Source organism: Boleophthalmus pectinirostris, unplaced genomic scaffold (genome assembly GCF_026225935.1).
Source record: "Boleophthalmus pectinirostris isolate CB_2022bp ecotype Guang Dong unplaced genomic scaffold, ASM2622593v1 HiC_scaffold_2, whole genome shotgun sequence".
Taxonomy (NCBI): Eukaryota; Metazoa; Chordata; class Actinopteri; order Gobiiformes; family Gobiidae; genus Boleophthalmus; species Boleophthalmus pectinirostris.
Window position 1 is genome coordinate 17,494,219 of NW_026571152.1, and position 25,107 is coordinate 17,519,325.

Below are 25,107 nucleotides of genomic sequence, written 5' to 3' on the forward strand. Positions count from 1 at the left end.
CGCACACACAGCATCTGGCTGTGGCGACGTGGAACGTCACCTCGCTGGGGGGGAAGGAGCTCGAGCTTGTGCGGGAGGTTGAGAGATACCGGCTAGATATAGTCGGGCTCACTTCTACGCACAGCTTGGGCTCTGGTACCCAACTCCTTGAAGGGGGTTGGACCCTCCATTTCTCTGGCGTTGCCCACGGGGAGCGGCGGCGAGCTGGTGTGGGCTTGCTTATAGCCCCACAGCTCAGCCGCCACGTGTTGGAGTTCACCCCGGTGAACGAGAGGGTCGTGTCCCTGCGCCTTCGGGTCAGGGACAGGTCTCTCACTGTGGTGTCAGCCTACGGGCCGAACAGCAGTGCTGAGTACCCGGCCTTCTTGGAGTCCCTGGGAGGGGTACTGGACAGTGCACCGACTGGGGACTCCGTTGTTCTCCTGGGGGACTTCAACGCCCACGTGGGTAACGCCAGTGACACCTGGAGAGCGGTGATTGGGAGGAACGGCCCCCCCGATCTGAACCCGAGCGGTGTTTTGTTATTGGACTTCTGTGCTAGTCACAGTTTGTCCATAACAAACACCATGTTCGAGCACAAGGGTGTCCATAAGTGCACGTGGCACCAGGACACCCTAGGTCGGAGGTCGATGATCGACTTTGTCGTCGTGTCATCTGACCTCCGGCCGCGTGTCTTGGACACTCGGGTGAAGAGAGGGGCTGAGCTGTCAACCGATCACCACCTGGTTGTGAGTTGGATCCGCTGGCAGAGGAGGAAGCCGGAGGGACCTGGCAGGCCCAAGCGTATTGTGAGGGTCTGTTGGGAACGTCTGGCAGAGCCCTCTGTCAGGGGGATCTTCAACTCACACCTCCGGGAGGACTTCTCCCAGATTCCGGGGGAGGCTGGAGACATGGAGTCCGAGTGGGCTATGTTCTCAGCCTCCATTGTCAATGCAGCTGCTCGTAGCTGTGGGCGTAAGGTCTGTGGTGCCTGTCGCGGCGGCAATCCCCGAACCCGGTGGTGGACACCGGAAGTAAGGGATGCTGTCAGGCTGAAGAAGGAGTCCTATTGGGCCTTGTTAGCTCATGGGACTCCTGAGGCAGCTGACAGGTACCGGCGGGCCAAGCGTGCTGCAGCCCGTGCGGTCGCAGAGGCAAAAACTCGGAGCTGGGAGGAGTTCGGGGAGGCCATGGAGTATCGGATGGCCTTAAAGAAATTCTGGCAAACTGTCCGGCGCCTCAGGAGGGGGAAGCAGTTCTTCATCAACACTGTTTACAGTGCGGGGGGAGAGCTGTTGACCTCAACTGGGGATGTTGTCGGGCGGTGGAAGGAATACTTTGAGGATCTCCTCAATCCCACCGTCACGTCTTCCGAGGAGGAAGCAGAGGCTGGAGACTCAGAGGTGGACTCATCCATCACCCTGGCCGAAGTCACTGAGGTGGTTGGCAAGCTCCTTGGTGGCAAGGCTCCGGGGGTGGACGAGATCCGTCCTGAGTATCTTAAGTCTCTGGATGTTGTGGGGCTGTCTTGGTTGACACGCCTCTGCAACATCGCGTGGCGGTTGGGGACAGTACCTCTGGACTGGCAAACCGGGGTGGTGGTCCCTCTGTATAAGAAGGGGGACCGGAGGGTGTGTTCCAATTACAAGGGAATCACACTCCTCAGCCTCCCCGGTAAGGTCTATGCCAGGGTACTGAAGAGGAGAATCCGGCCGATAGTCGAACCTCGGATTCAGGAGGAGCAGTGTGGTTTTCGTCCTGGCCGTGGAAACACGGGACCAGCTCTACACTCTCCATCGGGTGCTCGAGGGTTCATGGGAGTTTGCCCAACCAGTCCACATGTGCTTTGTGGACTTGGAGAAGGCATTGGACCGTGTTCCTCGTGGTGTCCTGTGGGGGGTGCTCTGGGAGTATGGGGTCCGGGGCCCTTTGCTAAGGGCTGTCCGGTCCCTGTATGACCGGAGCAGGAGCTGTGTTCGCATTGCCGGCAGTAAGTCAGACCTGTTCCCAGTGCATGTTGGACTCCGCCAGGGCTGCCCTTTGTCACCGGTTCTGTTCATTGTATTTATGGACAGAATTTCTAGGCGCAGTCAGGGGTCGGAGGGGGTGCGGTTTGGGGACCACAGGATCTCATCTCTGCTGTTCGCAGATGATGTTGTCCTGATGGCTCCATCAAACCAGGACCTGCAATGTGCACTGGGGTGGTTTGCAGCCGAGTGTGAAGCGGCTGGGATGAAGATCAGCTCCTCCAAATCCGAGGCCATGGTCCTCGACCGGAAAAAGGTGGCTTGCCCTCTCCGGGTGGGTGGGGAGTCCTTGCCTCAAGTGGAGGAGTTCAAGTATCTTGGGGTCTTGTTCACGAGTGAGGGGAGGATGGAGCGTGAGATTGACAGGCGGATCGGTGCAGCGTCGGCAGTGATGCGGTCGCTGTATCGGACTGTTGTGGTGAAGAGGGAGCTGAGCCGAAAGGCGAAGCTCTCGATTTACCGGTCAATCTACGTTCCTACTCCTCACCTATGGTCATGAGCTCTGGGTAATGACCGAAAGGACAAGATCGCGGATACAAGCGCTCAAAATGAGTTTCCTCTGCAGGGTGGCTGGGCGCTCCCTTAGAGATAGGGTGAGGAGCTCAGTCACACGGGAGGAGCTCGGAGTAGAGCCGCTGCTCCTCCACGTTGAGAGGAGCCAGTTGAGGTGGCTCGGGCATCTGTTTCGGATGCCTCCTGGACGCCTCCCTCGGGAGGTGTTCTGGGCATGTCCCACTGGGAGGAGGCCACGGGGAAGACCCAGGACACGCTGGAGGGACTATGTCTCTCGGCTGGCCTGGGAACGTCTCGGGATCCCCCTGGAAGAGCTGGAGGAAGTGTGTGTGGAGAGGGAAGTCTGGGAGGCCCTCCTCAGACTGTTGCCCCCGCGACCCGACCTTGGATAAGCGGAAGAAAATGGATGGATGGATGGATGGATGAATTTATTATTTTCAAATATAATAATAATAATAATAGTTGTTATAAAGGCGCATTATTTATTTATTATGTATTATTTTTTATTTTATGTTTTCTGAAAATAACTTTGACTAACTATGCAGGGTTTGTGTGTTAAATATGTGTGAATGAAACAAAATATAACTCCAGGTATGTTTTTGATGAGAAAACAACATTACAATCATGGATTAGAAAATTGTGTAATATGTGTTCTTTAAATGTTGCATGAACTAAAAGAGCAATGGATCATGGTCTTCATAGCATCCTCTCCTTTTTTAGACTCACTAAATTACAATATAATCCACACTAATTATAATTTTTGCCAAAATGTTTCTAGCCCTATTATTCTATGGTAAGGCAAGATGGCCTCTCCACTGAAGTTCTTAGGTAAAATGAGGTGACATTGATATTCAAACCTGATACTCACCCTGTGATGTTGGGTTCCGTAGAGAGTCCTGCCAGCTTCCTTTCTTCGGAGAGAGGCTGCTGTTGTTGTTCAGTGAGTCCTGTGAAAGTGATAATACAATAAGTCACATAGAAAGGCATTTTCAAATTTTTGTCTGTGAACTGTGGTTTGACTCAACAAAATACTTTAGATCTGGCCATGATTCCGTATGAGACTTCATAAATCAAGAGCTAATGTCTATCAAAACTTACTAAGTCAAGGCATAAATAGGTGGTTTTAAAAGCTACTTTTAAATGTAACTTTAGATTTATCATAATAGAGTTAGTGAGGCATCATATTTTGAGTTGTTGGTCAGCTATTACCAGATACCATGTTAAAATGTATATAAACAATAATATTATGCTCATGAAAAAAGGTGCAGGCAGATTTTCATAACATTATGCTAATCTACAATATGGATTCAATCCAAGTTTAGCTTTGGATATAGTTTTGTTATGGATAGGAGCAGCTTCTTGTCTCTAGCAATCTTATTTGTAAATGTCAATATTTTCTCATCAATTCAACTAATAAATTATAATTCATATGCAGTCTGGTTGAAGTATCATGCCCAATAACACAATAGCATTGAACAGTATTAAAGATTGAACCTACATTGTGTTTCTATTGTTGTTCATTTTTCTGCTTACAAGTGCTTACCTGTGACACAGCAGTGGTGAGGTTGAGGGTGGTGGGCCTGCTCTTCAGAGTGCCAAAGGTGGGTGAGGGAGGGGGTGAGGCAGAGGGCGAGGGGGGTGCGTCTGGGTCCACCTCTTCGTCATCCTCTTCCTCCTCCTCCTCGTCTTCATCGTCGATCATCTCAAACTCCTGAAAGTCATCCTGGAAGGAGCAGACTGGGTGGTGCAGGTCGCTTTTCTCTAGGATGAGGGAGTCCTGGAGAAAAAAATATGTATTATTATTATTAATATGTAATTATATTTTGTATGAGGCAGGATAAAAGCAGCAAAAATATTATAATAATGAAGGAGGTTAGAATTCCACCAAAAAGTAAGGCTTATTATATATGCGTATTGTGTAACTGCTTGTCTCCATGAATATGTTATTGTTTTGACTCTATTCCCATGAAAGCAGGTGATACTACCACTAGGAAAAGTTACAGGTCAGATCTGTGGAGAGGAGATGATTTTTATTAGGTATTTTTAATGTCAATAGATAAGTTTAATGCCATACTGTGAAATATTCCAGGCAAAATAACATCCACAGAAGAAAAGCAGGTGGTGGATCCCCAACCATAATGCTACATAGTGCTCTGTCTACCACCAGCATTGGCTATTATTTTAAGATAAAACACGTATTCAAAATGAAATTATACACATGATGGGATATTATTCCAGTATATATTTAGTAAACAACTAAACCAACATTTTTTGGGCTATAACATTTTTTGGTTATAAGAGCACCTGTAATTGAATAAATGTTAAGTACAGCTGTTTAATGTCACACTGTGGAACATTTCAGGCATAGCAATGACATATCCATAAAAACAAGGACATGAAAAGTGTTAATGTTCAAGTTTGATTTTCATGGATTGAATGTTTTTTTTTTTTTCTTTTAACTTCAACACATTCTAGGTCGTTAAATCCTGCTGTGTTTTGACAGCAGAAGACTGATGTTCTAAACGCAAAGCTTTTATCTATTGTACAGAGGCTAATATCCCCTGTGGGAAAGAGAGAGAGAGAGGGAGAGAGAGAGAGAGAGAGAGAGGGAGAGAGAGAGAGAGAGAGAGAGAGGGAGAGAGAGAGAGGGGGGGGGGGGGGGGAGAGAGAGAGAGAGAGAGAGAGAGAGAGAGAGAGAAAATACAGATAGATAGTACACTACATCATGTTCTTCAGATACACACAGGGCAGAACATGCCCACACACCAAAGACTGTCTTCAGTAATGTGCACCATCATACTACAATTAGGTAGGAATAAAATATTTACATTATACAGATTTTTATTTATTTATTTTTCAAAATATTGAATGAAGCCCCAATTAGAATCATAAACACTCACACACAAGTCAACTGAAGTCCAGTGGTTCACAAATTGTATAGTGCAGTGGTGTCATTTGGCAAGACATTTCACCCATTCAATATGTAAAAAGAATGTGGTGCAAGTTTTACTTCAGTGTTTAACTCATGTAAACAGCAGAAAAGTCTGCAGTGATTAGACTGCCAAGTCATTTAATCTCTGTTAAATCTTTTTAATAAGAAGTACATACAATTTCCATAGTCTATATAAATAAATATAGTAACAACCAACAATAGTGGATAACTGCATATATGTCACAATATCGAAAAAACAAGTTTGTTAAAGAGCTATTGCAGTGGTAAGCACTGTGTAAAACAGCTCTTCAGCCTGCATATTGATGTGTAATTGAACCAGGTAAAGTAGCTGATAGATCTGCTCTGAGCTTTGAACTGCCACTCCTGTTTTTATTTGTCTGTGATGTCCTGCTGACTATGGCACTTCTATAACCACAGATGTGGAAATGCACTCAGCCCAACGGCACAAACTCTATATTTATCATTCATTAACTTGTGTACTATGTAATTTGTGGTGGGGATCTGCTAATACCATAAGATTGTCTCTACGGAGATAATATTGCTTTCTTGGAAATTTCCCCAGCATTATCATTAAATTTATATTTCCTTTGAGCCAAGCAAGTGACGCCACCAGGTCAGATTACAGATCAGACCTTTTTAATACACTGTATTAAAATGTGAGTCTTCTTATGTTATTGTACCTTAAAGCTGGTTGCTGGTAGTAGTATTGCTGCATGTACAACACCACTGCAGTTATTATTAGAGATAAGAAAATGGGCTAATGAAACTCAACTCAACCTCAGTTAGTGATGAAACAACACAGTAAAAATATAAATTAGTCTCATACCATTCCATAAATAAATAATAAAAAAAATTGGCTAAAATATACTTATCCAGGAGATATCTGAAGGTAACTGTTGCAGAAAAAATGATGCATCTCTTGAAGATAAAATAATGAATCCATTTGCAAAGCCCAATGAGTTTTTGGAATATAGACCAAAGTTTATTCTTGTTACAGCAGATATGGACAGCCCAACAGCTTCTCCTACAGCAGCATGTCCCTACTCCATTTGATCCGAGTCTCTTCCCAGTATCTGCCCCGGAGCATTTGAGCTCTGAGTATTTATACAGAAATACAAGTTACATACATTTCAAAGCAGAGTGACTTTGGTTTCACATGGTGGTGCGAAATCAACATACAGCTGAGGACAGGTAAGACAACAAAAGGCTTCCTGAAGGAGGAGACAGTGTGTCTGATGAACCTTTACACGTTAATGACTGGTCTGGATTTCAGGTAGAAATCACATTAATTTACACAAAGACAGATTGAAAGAAATCTTTCCACAATCTGAATTTCTATCACAGTAACCATGACCCATACAACTGTACAAGGACCAAGGACATACTAGTACAATACATTAGTCATGCTTAGACCACGATCAATAATTCTCATATTACTCCATTGCTCTGCCCTCCTAACATGCTTACAGGAAATCAGCTCGGCTCCCTGTAAGACCCCTCCATTTCAATCCAGCAGAGCTAATTGTGCGCATGCTAAACTGGCACAGCTGCTGACATCTCGAAGCAACAACAGTTCTGCTCTGGTGAATTTAAGAAGGGCTTTTAAGCCATGGAGAAAGCAGGCCAACTTAAATAGAGGATTATTGAACTGCGCAAGTGACAGCAAAACCCATCTGCTTCTTAAGTGTCCAGAGGTCGTACAGAGGGCATTGTAAACTGAGCCAACACAATATAGTGAAAATGCATCTACTGTATGTAGACCAGTTGCAATAACAGATAAATAAAGAATAATATTGAAATTAAAGAATAAAGTATTCTTAATGTACAATATTGTTAAAAAAATATGAGCTGCAATATATAAATATCAGAATGCAACACTTAAGTATTTGTTAGTATATATAATGAAGATAGAAATTCATAATTCTAACCTCTACAACTTAAATATCATCATACTACTGACAAGTAATAAAACGTTTCCCACTAGTACAAAGAAAAAGTACTCATGATAAATATAAATACCTCAAAAATATATTGTTCTATCTATTGTATATTGAACAATAAGTCAATGTAGTATTTATCTTGACAGGCCTAAGTGTGTATATATAACATGACATATTACTATAAATCAAATCAAGCTGGCAATATATTTTTTTTAATCATTATACTAGTAGCTAAATATAGCACAAATTTAAGTCAGGTATGAAATTTGAATAGTTTGAACTATGCATCTTTTCTCAACATTTCAGTGGGGCACATTAAGACCTGTCAAGATAATTACTATATTCACTTATTGTTCTCGTTGTCATTATAACTGCCTTTAATTAATTCTCTTACTTACACAAACCACCAAAATCATACATTATCATTGCTATAATCAGTAATAATGGGGCTGACTGATAATAATGTGACTGCTCTTGTCACCACTAATCCATGGCACACATGTACATATTGTATTGTTGTTCATGGTACTACTGTGCGTTTTCATGATGAAAATAAAAATGAAATGAAGACCATTGACAGTGCACTCTGCTCTGATCTCAGAAAGTTGTGAAAAGTACCAATAAAGTCATTACTGTGAATAATTAGGTGAATGCGTAAGGTAAGTGAGGAATAACATTGGACCACTGTAAACAATTTGAAATAAACTAGTTCTGTTTTTCACATTTTTAAAACAGTAAAAATCCAGTACAGCATCTTTTACATAAAAGGCTGTCATTGTGAATAATACTGACACTGTGCAGTCCTTGTACTCACCACCCCAAAACCACTCTCTCTTTCTCTCTTTCTCTCTCTCTTTCGCTCTCACACACACACATGCACACACACACATGCACACCCACACATACACACACACACACACACACAGACACACACATGAACACACAGACCAGTGCTAGGTAGCTATAGTGAATAATACATGATGAGGTTGAGCTGGATTCACTGGGGAGCACAGGCCATATTAGAGACAGGAAGAGGAGACCAGGAGAGGAAGGGACAGGGCAGCAGGGGTGCTTCCCATGAATAAAGCCACTTGTTTTGTTTATGCATGTGTCATTTTTAAAAAGGTCACGAGAAAATTAAAACATGATTTAAAACATGTATATTTGACTCTAGCATAGAAATGGCTTAGTTATAAAAGATGAGTAATTTGAAACATCTAACCTTTGAGTAGGTAGGTAAATACTATATATAACATTTCAGGTCCTGGGATTTCTGTGAGTGTCGTGTAGGGTTATCAAAGTATCCAATATCAGATTCTAATCAATACTAAAACTACTGAAACTAGATCCTAATTTGCAGTGTCAATATGGCAAAAATCACACAAGATGTAGTTTATGTTTTAGTTATACTTTTAGAATGATTTCTGGTTTTATCTGAACTAGACCACATGGAAGCATACACTAATACAATTATTTGGGGCTGAAAATTACAGCCTATTGTCAAAAAAATATTTAAATCTTTGTCAGGCCTCAAGGTTACTCATTAGTATCCAAATAAGGGATGCACAACAATATACCAAAACTGACCCAACTGTGTTATGTAACTGTTATTTATCCTGCATGTAACTACTGAGCGTTGTACAGGCCTAAATAACAGCTGAAATATATGAGCATATTTTTTTCTGGATAGCATTATATTAACAATATGTACACTGATTTTAATGTTAATGCACATTAGAAAAACAGCCTCATAGTAAATGAATCAGATGGAGGTTGTGGATAATCCCTGTTCTGATTGGCTGCACTGTGAACATCAAAGGCCCTAATTTAACCAGTCCCAATGGCCCAATGACTTTGTCGTCTTTGTCAGCAAGCACCACCACCTCTGTGTAAATGTGCCTATGTTTCAGATTGTTCTAAAGGGCATCTGGGTGTCAGTATAGATGATGATGGAGCATCCGCTGGTCTGGAGCTGTCTGCTGAAGCTGCTGTTTGCCCAGTGAGCAGTCAGAAGTAAAATAAAGGGAAAATAGACATATGACCTCAATACAAGGTCAAAGGCTAGTTCAAAGTACAGCGTTAGTTATTACTTATGATTAGGTAATGAAGAAATTGTATTTTTCATTTAGAAAAGTAATATTTGATATTAGTGAACTATTCTTTCATTGCAATTTAATAAGGACAAGACACAATTTCCACAAGTCAAGACAAGATACAAGATTGGGTCCATGAGACAAGATGAGATTTTTAACATGAATCCTAAAATATAAATTGTGCAATTCAGTTTCCAATTTTGGCATGATTTGATTTATCTCATTTAATATTTTAGTTGCCATTATAGTACTGCATTTTGCAACTGTAAGAAATGTAATTCACCAACATTTAATCCTCAGCCCTTTTTTGCCCAATCAAATGTAAACACATAATCATAAAATCACATTTCTCATGTGTGTACAGTCTTGTGGCAATTTTTGTTTGATCTTATCTCATCCCCACGACGTAAAATGTAAGTAAAATAAATTTTTGTTGAAAATCCCAAATCAACCTGTGACATACAAATTAGTTTGCTTAAAATATATAATGGTCCAAGCTATTTATCAACACAGCTGGATATATTTTGTACTATGTTAATTGTGTTTTAAGGAAATAAATGCCATATTCAGTCCCTATACTGGTATTGTTTATTATAAGGTATACTTAAACCAAAGTATTAATACCGCTCAACTCTGTAACATTTAATGCTTCTTTACCTGATTTTCAAACTTAAATGGTGGAGATGTGCATTTAGATCTATTCATACATTTTTGAGTGCACATCTGTAAAACTCCTTTTTTCAGACAAAATACTTTTTTTTATAGATGCAAGCAGTGCAGAGGTCTGGTTTTGTCACAAAGAGCTATATTATGAGAACAATGAAATGTACAAAGTTACAATAAAAGCATTAAGAAAATAATAAACTGAAGAAATCCTGACTTTTGGCATGGAGTTCTCTCAGAATCTAAATGTGTCCTTTAATCTTATTGGCCTCAGCACATTTCTGTTTACTGTTTAATTTGAGAATTTGCTGCAGTCAATTATACAGTTGCCAATCCAGGTCATTGTGTGTGTTTGTGACTCATTAAATATGGATTACTTAGACTTTATTAGCATAGATTTGCATTTGCCCTGCTTTGCTCCCTCACTCTCTTTCTGAATATTGTGAATAACTAGTTCCTATTCAACACATCTAAAGAAAGTTCACAAAATGGCGTTATGAGCATCTAGTTAAGCCTTTTATGCCGCATCCTGACTTAGCTGACTTCCTCTGATACATTGTGGTGAAGGATTAGATAAGACTTGAAAAGGACAGTGCAGATGCAGATAGCTTAAGCTCAGCAAATAGTTCAAGGATGAAAAGTATGAAGACCCTAGGGAGAGAATGACATTATGTGGTAGGGCAGAAATTAAACCAGCAACCATTTTGTTCTCCCCTTAACCTAGTGGTAGAGCTGTTTCACGCTTTACCAGAACTAGTATAAGACCATCAGGTTTAATTTTTTGTATATATTGCAAATCTAATCACTATATTTGGCAAAAAATAAATAAAAAATCACAAACTGACCAGTGACCAGGTGTAATAGCCCTTCATAAATATAACCATATGTTTTTAGGTGAAGGGTTTGAAGCATTTTCTTTATAGCAATGTTATTGTTTTACTTGGAAAAGTTCAAATAATAGTATAAAACTAAATCTCCATGGAGACAAGCAAGTGACCCCACCAAAACCAATAAAAACATCTGTAATTAAATAAATGCAAGACATAAATGGGCAGTAAATGCAAGTTCTTACTATATTATAGAACTATTTAGGTAAAGCAACAGCATTTACATGAGACAATCAGGTGACAGAACCTTCACCAGAAAAGTTCCATAGTGGATCTTTAACCTTGTTTCCTTTTAGCTCAGAAGCCAGATTGCAGATTGCAGTATCAATATTACACAAAAAAATATAACCAGGCTTTAACTTGTGTCATTTCACAATAATACAATAATGATGGCTAATGCTCTGTTATCATATACGGTACTAAAGAGGCCAGATTAGCCCAAGGGCTGTGGAGGCGTTGTACACGGTCTATACCTCTGTGTGGAGAAGTGGAGGAGAGGGTGTGGAGCACTGGGAATCTGAGCTCTGTATCTAAGCAACCCCATAGTACCAGAGGGAAAGACAGAACACACATGCAGACAGAGAGGGACAGGGGAGAGAGGGCATAAAGGGGGAGCACCACAGCAGAGCAAGAGAGAGGAGAGAAAAAGGAGGAGAGTGACAGGGAAAGAGAGTAAAGATGAAAGAGAAAATAAAAAGTGAAAGGAAGAGAGGGAGGTAGAAGAATGTGAGGAGAAAAGAGAGTGACAAAAAAAGAGATGAGAGAGAGGAAAGGGTGAAAAAAGGGAGGGAGGAGGGGGACTCTGCATAGCAGCAAACTGCACTGGGTCAACCCCCTGTGCTGCAGAAGAGCACCATACGGCACTGGCCACACAGGCACGTGGACAAGAGAGAGAGAAAAGAGGGAAAGGAAGAGAGAGGAGGAGGAGAGAGGGAGAGAGAACAGAAGGAAGAGGGAGGAGATGAGGAGAGAGGAGGAGAGGAGAGACAATAGGAGATGGTGAGAGAGAGAGAAGATTATAAAGAAGGGAGAAGGAGGAAGGAGAGTGGAGGAGAAAACAGGAAAGAGAAGAGGAATAGAGAGAAGAAGGGAAAGGAGGAGAGAGGAAGAGAGAGGACACGAGAGGAGGAGAGGAGGTGAGCGTAGGAGAGAGGAGAGGAGTGGAGAGAGGAGAGAAATAGAGAAGTAGAGCGGGGAAGAGGTGAGAGGAGAGAGGTGGTGACAGAAGAGAAAAGAACAGAACAGAGAGAGGGAGAGAGGACGAGGAGACAAGAAGAGAGGAAAAAGGAGGAGAGAAAGGTAGGGAAAAGAGAGAGAGATAGAGAGAAAGAGAGGGAGGGCGGGAGGGGGGAGAAGCGGGAGGAGAGAAGGAGCAAGAGCATAGGAGAGAGAGAAAAGTCAATAGCTGCATTAAGAGGTCCAGACAAGTGGGAGAGGGACATTAGGGGCCAGCCGCTCATTATATAAGACACTCATATGCAAAGAGAATGAAACTCTGCTAACTTCTGATGTCTGCAACAAAACCCATCTCTAACTGACAGCTTTTACTCAGAACAAGCTGGTCATTCATCACTAATTATTCAAATATTCAAGATTAAAGCGGTAACAGGGAAAAAGACTAGTGAGACAAAATAATGGAAGTATACTATTTAATAATAAAAAGCACTGACCTTCTCATAGGGGTCAGAATCATAGTTGAGGCCAATCCCACAGTCGTCAGTGATCTCAGACAGGTCTTCATCATCAAACTCCTCCAGGCTGATGTCATGGGCTGGTCTGCACAGGAAAAAGGATAGGGAAATAAAATTAGTGCATTTGAAAAGTTACATTGCATTGAATCATTTACAGATCAGTTCCAGACAGAGCAGGATCACTTTTCACTTTGTTGGGAGACTGAGATTTACCATACACTTCATGAGAGGCGAGTGTCCTTTTCTTAAATTCTGTTAAACATCTTAACCTTAACACTGAAAAAAATACTCACTGCCCAAAATAAGCTGCTGTGTTGGAAAAAAAGTTGATGTCATATGTGAAACCTGTCGCCCCCCCTTACAGATATCTCATTGCAAATTTCATAAACATGACCTATTTCTGTCCTCAGAAATGTAAACATTTTAAAATCAAATATTGATTTTACTGATAATAATTATAATTTAGATTTATACTTAAATGTAAAAAAAATGGACATGTTACCTACACCCCAGCTCCTGCAGCCATCATTAATCAGTGCCAGTGCAGCCTCTGGAGCACCCCACCAGAAAAGTTACATAGATATTTACTCCTCAGATGGGACTCAACATTCTGCAGATGCACTACAGATCAATGGGGCCCAGTGCATATTGTGTGTGTAAACCTAGAAACTCAAGTACAACCAAGCCATATACACATACATACTGTTAGACCTTGAAGTGTTGTTGTCATGTACATGTGAAATGGAGCTTGGTATTGAGAGCTTGGTGATGTCTCTCGCTCTTCTCATCTTTATGCCAGTATTTCAGCATCTCTCTATCACAGCATCCTTCCAATATGTGGAGTAAAATGGTGCATTGCAGTTTCTCCCCACGTACAGTATTGTAGAGAGATGCAAGCAAACAGTACGTCTCCTATAGGACTACTGTAGATAATGTATGTACCAATGTCACTTCTATGGAGCAGACCCGGACATGACATAAACAGGGTTGAAAGTCCAGATACCAGATTGCATTAGTCAGCATGTTTACAGCAGAATTATAGAGTGGCTCATGCATGGAGTATTATGCTTGTCCTGGGGCTGTGCAATCTGAAAAGTAATAGACTCGATACTCAATACCGATTCTGATACCATGATGATAATTCAAAATACTCTTTATTTAGACAATAGAATATGATTTTCAACATTAAATAATAGTACTTTCCTTTATATTAAAATGCAGTCTTATATTTGTGTAACCTCTCAGTTGACCAAGTAGTTTTCATAGTGGTCCATAGGTTCCATAGGTGTATAACAGTCTTACACTAGTTCTGATACAGCTCAAAATCATTCTAAAGCAATTCAGGAAAGGTTCTTAAATGTCATCACATACATTTTATTATTAAAAAAAAACTTGTTGAATGATATTTTGTATATTACGTAACACTGACAGTTTGTGATATTTGTATTCACTTTTTAAAAGCTTTACTCACTTGATCTGGCATCCAGAAGAGGACATCATTAAACTGACAAATTGTTCCATGTATTAGTCATAAGGACAAGAACTTTTCTTCACCGGAGGACACTTCTGATTTATTTCTGTCAGTGGTGTTATTTTAATATTTATTAGTCTCTGAAATTAACTTTAGCATTAGCATTAGCACCAAAGCACAAAGACATCCCTTCCCTTTGTAAACACAGAAGTGTTTACAAATTTGTGTTAAACAGTTTGTCACTTGTCAGTGATGTCCACCCGTAGCTCCCTGTCCACTGCCTGATCTGTCAGGATTTATTGATTTTGTGCGACTTGGCAAAAACCACACAGACATTACAATACACTGGAAATTAGTCGAGCCGAGTGTTCCTCTGATTGGAACTAGATGCTACTGTTGAGAGCCAATTTTTGCAATATTTTGTATATTTTCATTTGTGTTTGCCAATACTGTATTACTGATAATTCTGCAATAATGGCCTGGTTAATACTTGGATGGGAGACAACTGGGAAATTCAGGTGCCACAGTGGGGCGTCAGTCGCAAAACCTTGTGTTGTGTCCTTAGGCAAGGCACTTCACTCACATGGCCTAGTATGAAAATGGTGTGTGTGTGAGCGATGGTGGTAGTCAGATGGGCCAGTGGCGCAGGTTGGCAGCCTTGCTTCGTCGCTTTGGCTACAGTTGTAGCTTACCACCACTGGGTATGGAGTGAGTGAATGATTATTATTATTATTTTTATTATGCAAAAATATAGCAATATATAATGTATTGACTAAAATAAGGTATCCTCCAGCTTGGTACTCCAAAGACTGGACCACCATTCTACACAAATGCAGAGGATCAGCTTCCGCATAGAGACAGTGGTGTATTTTAAAATGTTTGGCTCTGGGTTTTACCATGGGCACTACAATCTGCTGACAACCAAAGCAGGCAGAGACAAGAGAAATGAAGAGGTCTGCATAAATTTCTAAACAATGTCATGTTTAATCATCTAACAGTAGTGACAGAAAAGTGAGCACATCCATTCTGTGTGAGGGGATGCATTGTAGCTTTGTGTATGACTTTCTGGTACTTTACAATCTTCTGTAGGCTAAAATACAATTGAGCATACTTGGATAGTCTATAGAATTCTAATTCAATCAATCAAGGTCTAATCATTTAAAATTGACAATTATCATGTGGTTTGGAGCAGACTTACATTGAGGGAATATATTTTTGTGTTGTTTAAAGTGGAGCTAAACACAAAAACTCTACCCACAACCACATTTCAAACTGAGCTGCTAAACTGGGCAAGGGGAAAGATGGGTGGGGTCTGGACATTTGAGGACCAATGTGACTGATGTAACAAGTACCAAACTTCACACTAAACCCCATAGCTAGGTGTAATGGTAGCAGTGATGTGTGATGTCCTCTAGTACATGAAATTGACCAGAAAGCTGCAAATATACCCATTTTGCACTAAAGCTGTGGGGGAAAAAAAATACTTAAAACACACATTGACTTAGTACAGCAAGCTATCTATCAATACAAGGAAAAGAATGATACATGTTTATGCCATATTGCCAAGCTCCACTTACAAACTGAAAGTCTTTTTTTCTTTTTCAGCTTTTGCTTGGTTTCTAATGACATCACATCCCAGCACTGTGATTGAGTCATTGATTAGCACATTTAGGTCACATGGTGTAGGCCCATCTACAATGAGAAAGTCAGACGGCTTTTATTGTTTAGCTGAAGATTTGATGGTGTATGGATAAATATAGCTTTATTATGAACCTATGATTATGATGGCTAGGAGCTAAGAATATTGTTTTATGATTACAAATAGGAATAGTTTTTTAGGATTTAAAATATAATAGATACCTACACATCATGCATTAGTCTTGCAGGTAAATTGTCCCTGTCATTTATAATGGAATTTTCTGTGTTGATGACATATGTAGCGGTATTTTGTTTAGAACTCAACGCTCCTTTTTTCCCTCACTGCCACTGATGTGAAACTACTGTATAATAAATATTTCCCACAGTTGCTATCCTACCAAACCAAGTAATAAACAGAAAAACATGAAAACCTGCCATATGCATCCCAGTGAGTCAGAGCATTACATGAGATCAGAATCTTGGCATTCAAAAAGTCAGCACAAAACACTCATAAACAATTGTTCCACTCCTCTGCTCCTCAGCCCAAACAATGCTGTCATATCTCATGCATACATGCACATACAGTTGTCAACATGCCCTGAAGAATTAAAGCTATTACAAGTTTGTGTTTCATAACTATTATTCTACAAGTCAGTTTGAAGAATGAATAGAATATGATAAGGACAGAAATGCAAATGTGGCAAGTTTTTATGTAACTTATTTTAATATCAAATAAAGAGCAAACAAACAAAAACAAACAAAGAGCTTTCTACAATGTTATAATGCTGTTCCCTCTTCAAAAATATGCCTGTAGAGGTATATGTCATCCATGCATGTTTGAGTAATCTAGCGATCTCTCACAGGCACTATTTGAACTCTCCTTATGGTTAGGTATACTTGACCATGTAAAGATGGTGGTTACTTTTATACTCACAAATTACAGAAAGAATGCCCCCACAAGGCAATATAATTTAAATATTTTGTTTTTCATGTTAAACAGAAAACAACAATAACAAAAGTGAACAAACTCAAACGCCATCTTGAATCTTTTGACAAAAAAGTGGTTATTTATACCAAAAATGTACTATTGGACTGGAAAAAACCCAGACTGCATTCACCTTTACTTCTGCTTTCACACATTTCAAACCACCAAACCTTCAGTAGACGAGCAACTGCTTTACCACTGCACCACTGTAAACTATAGCATGAACAGTTCAAGTTACATAGCACACCACATCCTACTGGACTGAAGGAAAACCCTGATAGCATTTACGTAATAGTCCTATGTGAGATGAATAGCCTTCCATCCATCATTCTACAAATCCAATCTGTGAAATAAGCACATGGGCCGGAGCAGAGGGTGTCCTAGCTATAGCGCGCTGTAATTAAGGTCCCTTTTAGCTCGTGGCACCTGCTCCCTCTGGCATTCAAGGACGCCAGCTTACATGGGCGGACCTCTGAAACATTTACACAATCAATCCCTCTTCCTTCCATTTCCAGTGATGCACAGTTACACACACACACACACAAACACACACACACAGCAGTGAGTCATCCCTTAACCTAATGAAGCCATGGTCCAGTGTAACAGAGGAGCTCCAGACAAAGAGGAATAAATCAGGTATTGTCAGCAGATGATTTAACAAATGGGTAAAAAGCCAGAGATACAAGACTGTAACTGTATTAGCATTTTGTCTTTGTATATTTTGTTTTTGTTTATTTAAACTACTCTTCCTGGGATCCACTTTTCAAAATAGAAGGATAATACTTTGACTGTACATTAACACTAAAAGCACATTAACAATCAATACATAACAGCAACTTCTATCATAAGAAAAATAGGCAGAAAGAACACATAAGTTAATTAGAGTGCACAGTTTGCATTAACCATGTAGCATTTTTTCGTTTGCAAACATTGATTTAAAAGCAAGATCATTGTGTAATTTCTTGAGGTTGCTTATTCCAGTAAGAAATTGCTCTATATACAACACAAAAGGGTAGGCATAATAAGCTCAAGCTTCAACCTACACCTTTTCGGTCTGTGTATGGTAAATATGTTAAATCTGACTGTGAAATAATGTCAGAATATACCTGTGACCGAAATAAATCAACAGTTATTTCAGTGCATTATTTCTTGGTTTAGGGAAAGTAAATGTTTCATAGGAGGCTCATCTTGTGTTATACACATGTCTGTTACAGGTGGGCTGTATCATGTAGCATTACTGACACATGTACAATACTTGCAAATTATGAAAGGGCTTCATAATTAAAGAAGATAGCTTGTGGTTTTGTCAGCTATACAGTTATAATGTATGTCCTCCGTGGAAATATTATGTTATATTTTGGAGATTAAAATAGCAATACTGAAGTAAAACTTAAAAAAGAAACAAGTCAGCTGACTTCTGTATGTTGCCAGAAACATCACCACATACAAGTGCTGCTCTGCTGGACCTTGCTCATGGCCATGACTATAGATAGCTTGCTACAGTTTATGGTAGTGAGTAGGGCTGTAGTTGACTAAAGAAATTCTTGGTTCACTAAAACATGCCCAGCCAATCATAAGTTAAAAAGAAATTGTTGCAAAACTCCCCAAACTATTAAATATTTCTATTATCTATGTAATATAAAACTACACCTACACAGAGTTAATCCAAAAAGAATAGGAAACTCTGTGTTTTTATGAAAAAATGCTGATAAAACTCATGATGCGCCACATATGTTGCTGTTGCTGCTCCTGTCCCGTATAAATCCATATAAAATAATTACTCAATCAAGTACCAATTACCAAGACACCACTAACTCCAGCTCTAGTAGCCAGCAGTTTATTTAGTTTTTCACTGCCAAAATGCCTACACAACAATGATGAATCTTACATGTATCACAGTCTTGATATCTTGAAGTATGTTTGTGACATGAAACGTAAACATGCCTTCTCTAAACTGCTATTCTACAAAACAAGCCTGTTATTCAGACAGTAACATGTGACAAGAGCTCTACACAAATATTCAAGCTAAAACTGAGAATATAAGCCTCTTACAAACACAACCATACCCATCACTGTATCCCACCACCACTGCACCGCCCCTCCTCCAGATGCTTTCAAAGAGTCTCATTCTTTAAAAGTGGAGCATCGGCTTCTTAACATGTAAAAATTTCAATAAAGAAAAAATGGGAGCAACTCAATATGAATAAATAATCATTTGAAAATTGAAAATTCTGCCAAAAATGCAAACATACTACTTCTAAACAAAATGTCTCAATAAGGACAGGAGCGTATAATTATGCTGCTCTTATAAACGGTAGTGAACACCTACATTTCTAATTCATCACGTAGGAGACAGACAGTCATTGTTTACATGCAGTTGTTGTTGTTGCTATATTTGGTATGAATAATAAAGTGAATACATTATAAGACTTGCCCAGTAATTCCTCCCTACTGCATTCTCAAAAGGTTTAGACCGAGTTCGGAATCTGAAACTAGATACTTATTTGAACAAAAAAATCACATTAACAAAATTAATACTAGAAACTATTGCTATTTTATGTTGGACATTACTGTTAGGGCCTGAGCTGCCAATGTATATATTGGCCAGCTGAATAATGGAGATTTGGAGAAATACTTGGTAGAATAGGCATGATGGGCAAGAAACAAAATTACGATAAAAATAGCACAACAAAAACATATGTATGTGTAGAAAAGAGAAGAGAATTTTAAGAGCGACATTTAATTAGTAAATAATTTCTTAGCTCTTCCTTAATTAATTATTATCTAGTTCGATAATTAGTAAGTAATTATCTAGCTCCTCCATTCAGACAGATGTAAGACTTTCCAATATCCTGTCAGAACATTAAGAAGCTGTTTGGATGTCTGGCAAAATGTATTTACTCTTAAAAACGTTTGTCCACTTAATAGAATTTAACTTTCTTTTACAAAATCTGTAAAAGTGTAAACTAATCCAGTCTAACCTAAATTTTATAATCAGCTGCCAATTTCCAATGAATAATTACTATTACTAACAGAGGACTGGCTGTACACTTCTCACTTCAAAACCCCAAACTGATCATTGAAGGTATGAAATTATTAGATACAAAAATTTAAAACTCAAATTCGATAAAAAGGAATTCACTCAAAACCGATTATGATTCTACTATCAAAATAAAACATGTTCCTTTTTAGTAATAGAATGTAATTTTCAACACAAAATAGCACTTTCTTAATGTTACAATGTGGTCTTATATTCATTCTGATAAAGTTCAAATGTATAATAAAACTGTTTACGAGAGCTCAGTTTTTGTCTGTTAATGCTGCACTGCGTAACTTTTCAGATCTGTCATCTGCTTGTTTCCATGGAGATGTTATTGCTTTGTCTAGAATGTGACACAGTAGAGCATTAAACATCTATCTAGCATTTATTTCAGGACAGATTTTATAACTGAAAAATTATCTTGAAAACATGCACTAACAGGTGTCGAATCCTCTACCAGTAAAGTTACACAGTGCACCTTTAAAGTGATTTTTTTTTGCAGTTGATACCTGCTCAGACGAGTTAGTTTTTTCAATATTAGTTTTAGTATATGATTTTCGATATTTTTGGCAACCCTTTTTGGATCTCAGTTCAATTACAATTTTTCATCATTGCACAGTCCATTGTAATGAAATAAGACACAATAATATCACTTCAAATTCTAATAAAGACAAGTAAATTGGCTTTCTTTCTGAAGACTGGAGCCACTGGGGAATAGTGCATGTCCTCATTGTGTGACTAACTGCAGCAGGCCCATTGACTTGATTAACTGGGCTCTCCTTTTGAATGGTGTGTCATTGAAATGGCCCTATGTCAGTCCTGGAGGAAATATAGCATGTCATAAATATGTGCTTCTGTAAAGGAAAGACTTACTGCTGCTGTGTGGATTAAGCTCTGGCATGAGTTATGTAAAAGAGATTAATATGGGAGCTGTTCACAATAACAGGCAAATCTGTGACAAACAAAAGGGAACAATAATGCAAAATTGCTACTGACTGATATTCTGCAGGTATTTTATTTTTATCTAGAATTTTCAATATTTGTGAAATGTAAATGAATGGAAAAAATACACTCTTTTTTGATTGTTTATGTGAATATTTGGATAAGTCAATTTAAGCACCGGAATAAACAAAATGTGATAATGTTGTATAGATTTAAAGGTACACTCTGTAACTTTTCAGGTGGGAGTTCAGTTCCACCACCGTTTCCATGGAGATGTCACTGCTTTGCTTGGAACAGTATAACATTAAACTTAGCTATCTTGCATTTTATGATTTGTGAGCATGCTCGTCTCTCCACAGAACTAACCTGTAACATGGCATATCTTGTCTCCATAGAGATATACAAATTAAGGAGGACCATTCATCAGAAAAATTTAATAATACACCTGTAACAATGTAAACGAATGAAATATTATGTTTGTTTTGAAGCACCAACAATCTTATATCATGGTTAACCCAAAAAAAAAAGAAATAAACTAAAAAAGCTTTATGTGCAGTTGGAGAGAGCAGCGTGCCTAGAGAGAAACCATTCTATTGTTCCTGTGGTACATTAAAGATTAGCTCAGATTACAGTCCAGTGCTCTGCGTTCAATATCGACGCAATGAGAGCTGGCGAACTGTGCTCCAGCTGAGGTCAATGCTCCTGGTCAGGCAAAAACTATTGATTAAACCAAGCCTGTTCATGAGATAAGGATAGCAGATTGTACAAGAGTAAGTGCTAGTCGATAAATTGTGTTCTAAAATTTTTAAATGTTATAATCCCAGATGGTGGACAAGAGTCTGTATAACTCTATGGGAGATTCACTGTTTTTGAACGAGATATCCGAACTTCACATGATTCACAAATGTAAACGTTATAATTGTTTGTTAGAGATTAGGGTTGTCATCGAAAATCAGATACTAAAACTAGAAATGAAACTAGACATTAGATTAGATACATATTTCTGCGGGTATTGATACTAAACAGGTCACATTTTCAGGGAAGAAATTAACTTTTCCTTCATAGCTTTGGAATGATATAAGTAGGCTGAAAACATTTTTTTTTAGAAGTATAAAACCACATAGACTAGTATATGCCCGTAGATCACTATGGAAACTACCTGGACGAGGGAGGAATTACACAGATATAAAACAACGTAGTAATATAAAGAAAGTATGATTTAATGTTGAAAATCACATTCTAAAGAAAAAGTGTTTTTATTTATAATTGTGGTATCAGAATCAGTATTGAGTATTCTATTCCTCAGTATTGAAATCGAGTTTGAAAGTTTAGTATCGTGACACTATTGGGGATTGGCTCCACAAACATGCAATATTAATTTTGAAGCTTCAACTGAATAATGAATAAATGATGAGACCACTTTCTTAGACTATTCTGAAAAAAATCATTTCAATTTTGCTTATTTCTACATTGAACTTAGTGTGAGTTTTTGTTTCATGTGGGCAGGCCCAGTAATTACAGAGATATTTAGCCATAAACCAGGTCAACAAATCTGGAATCTGACAATAAGTATGGTGTAGTAATTGTTAACTATCTCTCAATCACAACTAGAGAATGAATTCTGGGTACCCTGCTCTGTCAATGTCAAACCTAAAAAACATGCACCAGGGACTACAGGTGGAAATTGACTCTAGTGCAACAACCTGGCACAATGCAATCTCTCCTGTTAAGGTTAATGTTTATTGTGCACTGTCCCTGTCTCATAAATAAAATAAATACATTAATGAATAAGTAAATAAATAAATAAATGTACCATACCTCCAGTCACCTATGCCACTAAAAGAAAAAATATCAAATTAAACTTCATAGTAATGATTCTTAGTATGTTAGGACATTTTTGCACATGAATAAGCATTAACAAGTAAAAACAACAATATCTTAATTCATGTAATCAATATGTCCAAACATCAGATTAATAATTCTAATAAAGAGTCAAATAAAAGTGTGCATCAGACATACAAGGGCCAAATAAATACAAATGAATATCAAACTAAACACTTACATTTATGCAAATTAGAAGCTAGTTTTATGATAATAAATGTACCCTAAATTAAACTGCTATCTAAATTAATTATTGTTACAGTAGCACTTAGAGGCTGCAGAGAGGATAATCATAATGACGTACCTCTCCACTTTCTCCATACACTCTCCATAAATCTTCTCTGGACTTTCCCTGGGCTCCAGTTGGCTTTAAGCTGCTCAACCACAACATTACTCACTATTCCTGATCCCTGAATGTGCCATCATCTACAACAACGTCAAATATGAGCTGTCTTCTCACTCGGAATCTTAATTAAACTGCAATGATCAATAAATGAACATACTTTGTGTTAAATCACAAGTCTTGACACACTATACAGACAAAAAAACTTTAATAATTAATCTGAATATGTTAATATAATTACTTTTACATTCATGATCTGTGAGCCTATGCACAATGATTAGAATCATTAATTGTAAGAGTTCTATATTAAAAGTACAGTGTGTAACTTTCTGAAGCATGAATCCATAGGTACAGAAAGTTAAAACCATAATTCAGATAAGTGTCCATGGAGATAGATAAAAGAACATTTCCATGGAATCCAACAGGTATAGGCCTTGAGGTTTGGGGGGGAAAAAACACTCACAGTACTCATGTTTTTTCTATGCAATACAGAAATAAATAAAAAGTTTGAATAAAAAGTTACATACTTGCTTTGTCAACTTCTTTTGAACAGTTTCAGAAGTAAAATCATTGGCTACAAGCTTTGAGTATCTTGGAGAAGACAATGTACACAATGAAACAAAGAAAATGGTGAATAGTGAATACACTTCCTAGAATACCACCTATGACATCACAAGCTCTAGAGAAGAACACAGCCTAAACTGATTAACCAATCCATATATTTGTAAAGGAAACAAAAGGTGCTCCAGATATGCTGATGAGAAGGCAACTCACAAGTTGATTTATCATAATATGGACTCTTAAACTACAACATCTGAGCATTGTTAATGGTGAGAAAACATCTAAACCAAGCCAAAACCAAGTCAGTTCATTTGTCACTCACTGCTCAGATCTTCAGATCCCTGGAGATCAATACTTATTACACTTAAAAGCCAGTGGGCCATCTTTAACCTTAAAGCATCTTATTGATTTTTGTTGAGTAGAACCCCAGCAGCCACCTTGTCCTTTCTCAGACAATGACACCGTACAGAAAAATGACATATTGTTGGAGACAGAGGCCAGATTACACGCATTTAAAACCCGCCTATAGTCCAGATAAGACCGGTATGTAAAGCACTGCCACTGCCCTTGCCTGGATGGGATGGGACTCAATAGGGCGTGGGCCTCTCTATGGCACGGAGACTGCGCAGGACGTGAGGAGTGAGGGCTGTCGCGACAACTCACTCATGTGTCATCAAAAACAAATATGTCATACATGTAAAGGCAAGGATTTTTTAAACGTATTTTGAGGTAGATATGTTGGTAGAGAACACAGAGTCCTCACCAAACTAGCCATATCACCACGTTCTGCTTAGCTACCCAACACCGAGGCCCGGGCAGGATGCAATCAACATCTAGCATCACATATGACAATGTATTTAGCATAGCAATAGCACACCACGAGGCGCGATCTTGCCGTCAATGTCACTGCGTAAAAGCCGTGCATTATCTTCGTAGCTTTGACGCGCTGTTGCAAAAACCCTTACCTGCATCCGGGGGGAGAGAGCGAGTGGAAAGTAGAGAGGGAAAACATCTCAGCCCTGTCCGCCATCTTCTTGTTCTTTCACCACAAATGACTCACAGCGACTGCAGAAAAATCACCGATCAGCTAGCGCGCAGTCCATCCACAGGCGCAGCGCGGAGGGTGGAGGGAAGCGGGCCGTTGGATGGCGACGAAGCGGGATTCCGGGTTGATTATTTTGGCCCCAGCTCTGATGCCCCCCTTCGGCCGAGAGCCTTCAATCACACGCGCTTGCTCAGCACCACCATCAAATCTGCAGTCAAACATCCACACACCAGGCGCGGGAGGGAGGAGAGGAGGAGAGAGGAGAGAGGAAGGAACTGGTCACTGCGATGAGAGGATGGTTGGAGGAAATTAAATAAAATCCACCCAAAAATGTTCTCCTGTGAAAATGGCAGCACCGCAGTGTAGTGTCCAACAGCAGTGCTCCCCCCAGAAAAACCAAAACGCGTGCCACCGAGCGAGCCAAGGTGCGGAGACGAGCGGAGGAGAGCGGGCAG

General features: G+C 39.4%; 1 protein-coding gene across 1 annotated transcript in view; it reads right to left on the reverse strand.

The window, feature by feature from the left end:
• mapk8ip2 (mitogen-activated protein kinase 8 interacting protein 2) overlaps positions 1-24,813 on the reverse strand; it is a 34,771-nt gene extending 9,958 nt beyond the window's left edge. Inside the window, exons 1-4 of the mRNA XM_055155241.1 lie at positions 24,573-24,813; positions 12,726-12,831; positions 4,063-4,296; positions 3,388-3,466 (exon numbers count right to left, since the gene is read on the reverse strand). Of these exons, the coding sequence (XP_055011216.1) occupies positions 3,388-3,466; positions 4,063-4,296; positions 12,726-12,831; positions 24,573-24,637 (484 nt within the window). The 5' untranslated portion in view covers positions 24,638-24,813. The remainder of the gene's footprint in view (positions 1-3,387; positions 3,467-4,062; positions 4,297-12,725; positions 12,832-24,572) is intronic.
• Positions 24,814-25,107: the final 294 nt, after the last annotated feature.